Raw genomic sequence first — 4,835 nt, forward strand, 5'->3', positions numbered from 1 at the left:
TTCTCGAGGGTTAAATTATAAATCTATTGTCCTTCAACGCTATTATGACATAAAGTACCTGAGATGACATTCGTTTGAAGATACACTCTAGGAGGTCTCAAAAAGGCCCGTTCAATACGCGTTAAGAGTTCAAGATTCTCATAAATAGTTGGTACATTCCAATTCAACCTCCTACACCGCCTCCAACTATTCTTCTCTGATTGGTTCAGTTAATATTGAAGGACTCCTACTTTAGCCATTGATGTTTTAGTTATTTAGGCAGCCTATCAGAGAGAGCTTCCTTGTTGTCCCAACCCTCCTTGAATATTGATTGGCTAAATAACAGTCTCTTGCCGCGATTCTGGGAAGCGTAGTCTTTGTGTTAAAAGAGAACCGTCCAATCGATCGGAAGGAGAAACCACAAGTCCCGAGATACCTTGGGACTAGGAAAATGAGAAGCGGCTGCGCACTGCGTTGAAGGGGCTGGTTCGTTTATATAAGGCGAGGAAACGCGCTAGGAGTAGCAGTTGAGAGCAGACGGCGCTTGAGTAAGGGAGGAAAGCGGTGGAAGGAGGGGTGGGGTTAACTGCAGGGAGGGGAGATTCGAACTTTGGGTGTGCGTGGAGGAGCCAACCTTCCTTCGTTTAGTTAACTCTTTCCTCTCCGAGGAGGAGGAGGAGAAGAAGAAGAACCATTTTAACTCGTCCGGGACTGGAGAGTTTTTCATAGCTGAACCTTGGGACGGAAATATTTTTCAAGCGATTTTTGGGATTGTTGAGAAAAACGAAGAACTGTTACACACTTAGACTCTTGACGTTGACCCTGCCTTCAACTTTTTCGTGCCTGAACTGTTAACCTTTGACGGTGTGGATTTGGACATTTAACATTTTCATCATCTACGCTGGAGGGAGAACCTGCTGCTTAACTCTTCAGTGGCCTTTTGTCTCCCGTATCTTCATCTTTTTTAAAAAATATAATTATTGTTGCGTTACAAGGTGCTTCAAGGACATACTGGCTCTGTTGCGGCGGCTCGTTTTTAGCTGGAACTCTCTTTGCTTTTATAATCTTTTTTGCAATTTGAAGATGTGCATCTTTTCTACAGTGTGACAAACAGGAGAAGTAGAACCTGGAGGGAAAAAAACCGGATACTTCCACACTTCCCGGAAGGTAACGAACATTTAAAGACTGACCGAGACAGCTTGCCGGTCTTTTTCCCCCACCCCCCCTGCAAAGCTTAATGTTTTAACACTTTAGAAATTTAAGAAAGAGCGAGAAAAAGGCTTCCAGATTAATATTCCTGATAACTATTCTGCGATTAAGCAGTAAGAGTTCTGTGAAGGCTTGCAAGTTGGACGTGAAGTGTTAAAAAAAGTATTTGATTTCTCAGAAGGTGTGAAGCTGGCAGCTCCGGCACCATCCCAAGACACTGTCGGCTAATTAAATTCTCCCTCTTTCAAGAGAAGAGGGAGTCAACACCTCGGACTTACTAGCCCACAATCTCCTTCCGACTGAGGAAATTGCTAAAAGCACCAGCTATGGCTGAGGCTGCCTTCTCTGCCAACCTGAGGCAACAGCCTAATGGCAAAACACCTTTCCCCCCCTGCAGGGGTGCAGGTGGAGGAGACTCTGGCGGAGGGGGACCTTTTGTTGGCTCTCCACCCACTAACCAGGAACTGCTCCAAGGAAGAGAGATTGCCGATAGGTGGCAACCGAGAGAGGTGGCTAAGCAGCAGGATGGCAGGCCAGTCGGTGCTGATGTTGCCTTCCCTGGTACAGATCTCACAGTTCCTGCCGTTGGAGGAAGTCAAACTCTGGTTGCCCCAGGGATTAATCAGATTGAGGGCCAGACATTTAGTGCAGTTGCAGACACCCAAGATGCAGGAGATGGAGAGCAGCCAGACCTTCAGGAGCAGGGATACTGTGGGACTTTTGACCAGAGTTGCAGATCCCAGTCTGGTGGAGAAGAGGAAAAACAGTTGGGCAAAAAGAAACATAGGAGGCGCCCTTCAAAGAAGAAGAAACATTGGAAGCCTTATTACAAACTCAGCTGGGAAGAGAAGAAGAAGTTTGATGAGAAGCAGAGTCAACGAGCTTCCAGGATGCGGGCAGAGATGTTTGCCAAGGGACAGCCTGTTGCACCATACAACACCACACAGTTTTTGATGGAGGACCATGATCAAGAAGAACCAGATTTGAAGACCAGCCTTTACCCCAAAAGATCTGCCACCAAATCAGATGAAACCAGTGAGGAAGATTTTGTGGAAGAGGAGGATGGGGGTAGTGATGGGATGGGAGGGGATGGTACTGAATTCCTTCAAAAAGATTTTTCAGAGACATACGAGAGATACCATGTAGAGAGTCTACAGAATATGAGCAAACAGGAATTGATCAAGGAATATTTGGAGTTGGAGAAGTGTCTTTCCAAGATGGAGGAGGAGAACAACCGCCTACAGATGGAGAACAAGAAATTTGCAGGGGACTCAACAGAGGATCCCAGGGTAAGTCAGTTAGTAGAGGAACTGGACAGGTTGAGAGCTGAGAACCAGAAACTCTTGAAAGAAAAGGAACATGGCAGAGAACAAGAGAACAATTTATCTAAACTGGGAGAATGAAACTGAACATTCTGAGGACATAAGTGGAATTGGACAGAAACCATCCCAAGATGCTGTATTCATATTGTGGGAGTGTATGTGTCTGTGCATACACACACACATACACATACACAAAGAGGACTTTATGTGATTCAATCAGAATAAATTCACAATCTTACACTGTTTTTAAAAATAGTTCTAATATAGCGTGTGCTCTTTTTTTAATTATGTGTAATCAATGGGTTTGGGATTTGTTTTTTAAAATAACACAGAATATCCAGCATTCCTAGGAAAATTTCTAAAAGTTCATCGGACTCATACAGAAACAGAATTTGTGATCCTTGTAAAGGAGAGACATTGGTAAAGAGGGAATGGGGCACGGGACATGTAAAATAGTCACATTCTGGAAGAAAAAAAAATCCTGATTGGTGAAGAGAGTTTAAATAAACAAAGTCATGTCAGTATAATTATTCTGGTGTGATTTCTAGAAAAATAATTCAAAATATTTTCTTTTGGCAGAGAATATTGTGAATAATTTTTCCAGGCAACATTTAGGTATTGCTTTAAAGGAATATGAATTGGAAAGGATGGATTGTTCTAAGCCATTGTATGGTGGTTCTAATAGAAGACCAAAGAGAAACATCACAGTCATCCAAAGTTATTTTATTTATCTAGAGCATTCCTTATTTGTTATATGTTTTATAATTATGGGGAGGGCAAGGGGTGAGTTGCCAAAGCAAGTTACTTTATTTAGTTGCTCTGTTTGGCTCCACACCAAACCTGCATGGTAAGTCTCTGTTCCCACCTTTATACTGTGGAGTCAGAGGATACCTGCCCAAGGCAGTAGAGGTGGAGCATTCAAATCCTGTTGCCTAACTGCTGTTTTCTGTCACTGAAAATGTTTAATAGGGATATTGCTTGCTATTTATCCACAAATTCTTTGCCTGCTTTAATAAGTAATTATTAGGTAATTCTTGAGGAGGAAATGGCAAATCACCTTTCTCTTTTTTAAAAAGTTCAGGATAGGGTAAGATGACTTTGCTGTGCTATCCAACTTTGCAATTTAGATCAACAGCAAAAAAAGGAGCCTTCCAATGGCCAACCCAGTTAGTAGTATGCAATGACTTTTTTTCTTTGTGTTTGTTCTGTTGGCTAAATTGATATAGCCACCTATCTTAGAAAACAAGTTTTGCCCGATATTCTGCCCTTTATCTTAGTTTAGTAGCCTAGCTAAATTTCTTCAGCTATGTGGACAGATTATCTATGGGAAGTCAAATTCTCCTCCCCCCAATCATAATAATGCAAACATAAAGAGGACCATGTGTACATGCAGACGTTATGAAAGCTACTGCTATGGTCTTATACATCAGGTAGCCTAGTGTAATCTGGTTATGGGAATCATAGCCTTAAAAGAATCATTTTCTATTAAAACTGCCAACTGAGGATAAAATCTAAGCAATCAGGATCTGCCATAGTTATGATAACTTCTTTTAATGCAACTCCCGTTTGAAATTGAGAATAAAAAACATGGAGAAGTTCTTACTCTTTATCCAAGCTATGAACTGGATAAGGGTTTTTTGTGTGTGTGTGTGTTGAATGTTAAGGAAGGTGGGATCATTTTGTGCTTCCAACACTATTCTATTAACTGCAAAAGCAAGTTACCATTTTGATAAAATCAATCTACAAAAATGCAGGAGTGGATTTAGTGAATACAAACTTCTGCCTCTACCATAAAACTTGTATTTCATTTTATTCTATTCTGGTGCATACACAGACTTGGCATATACATAATGCTGTCCAATTTCATAGTATACTCCCATAATATTTGTCTTCCTTCCTAAAAAATAATTTGTCCCTCATTTTTAAAAGCAAAGAAATGTATTTAGTAGTGTATTAGACAACTTTGTTTAGGTACTAATCTGTAAATATTTATGGCTTGTCTTATAAACTACTGGGATCCTTTCAGAAATAGACAAACTAAATTTAAAAATAAAGCCAATACAAAACAAAATTGGTTATCTTTAAATGATCAGTTCTATCCTGACCATTAAGTTATGTAAGGAACAATTCAAATCTTTGTTTTCTACTTGAAAGAATCATGCCTAACTTCCCTAGGAAGGTGTAGCAATATTGACAAAAAAGGCCTCACTTCATGCCTACCAGTTTGATCTCTCTGGAAGAGAATCTAGAATGGAGTAGTGACTATAAATTATGGGCTAATATTCAAACCCTTAACAATTAGAAATACTGATTAAGTATTGATTA

The 4,835-nt window shown here is 40.5% G+C and overlaps 1 protein-coding gene across 1 annotated transcript; it reads left to right on the plus strand.

Annotated features, from left to right (window-relative positions):
• The first annotated feature begins 388 nt into the window (after window positions 1-388).
• Window positions 389-3,032, plus strand: HEXIM1 (HEXIM P-TEFb complex subunit 1). The gene has a single exon (XM_026718258.2). The coding sequence runs from the start codon at window positions 1,515-1,517 to the stop codon at window positions 2,589-2,591; it is 1,077 nt and encodes a 358-aa protein (XP_026574043.1). The 5' UTR covers window positions 389-1,514; the 3' UTR covers window positions 2,592-3,032.
• Window positions 3,033-4,835: the final 1,803 nt, after the last annotated feature.

The sequence above is a fragment of the Pseudonaja textilis genome, chromosome Z (genome assembly GCF_049901715.1).
Source record: "Pseudonaja textilis isolate UNSWEBS1 chromosome Z, rPseTex1.2, whole genome shotgun sequence".
NCBI lineage: Eukaryota > Metazoa > Chordata > Lepidosauria > Squamata > Elapidae > Pseudonaja > Pseudonaja textilis.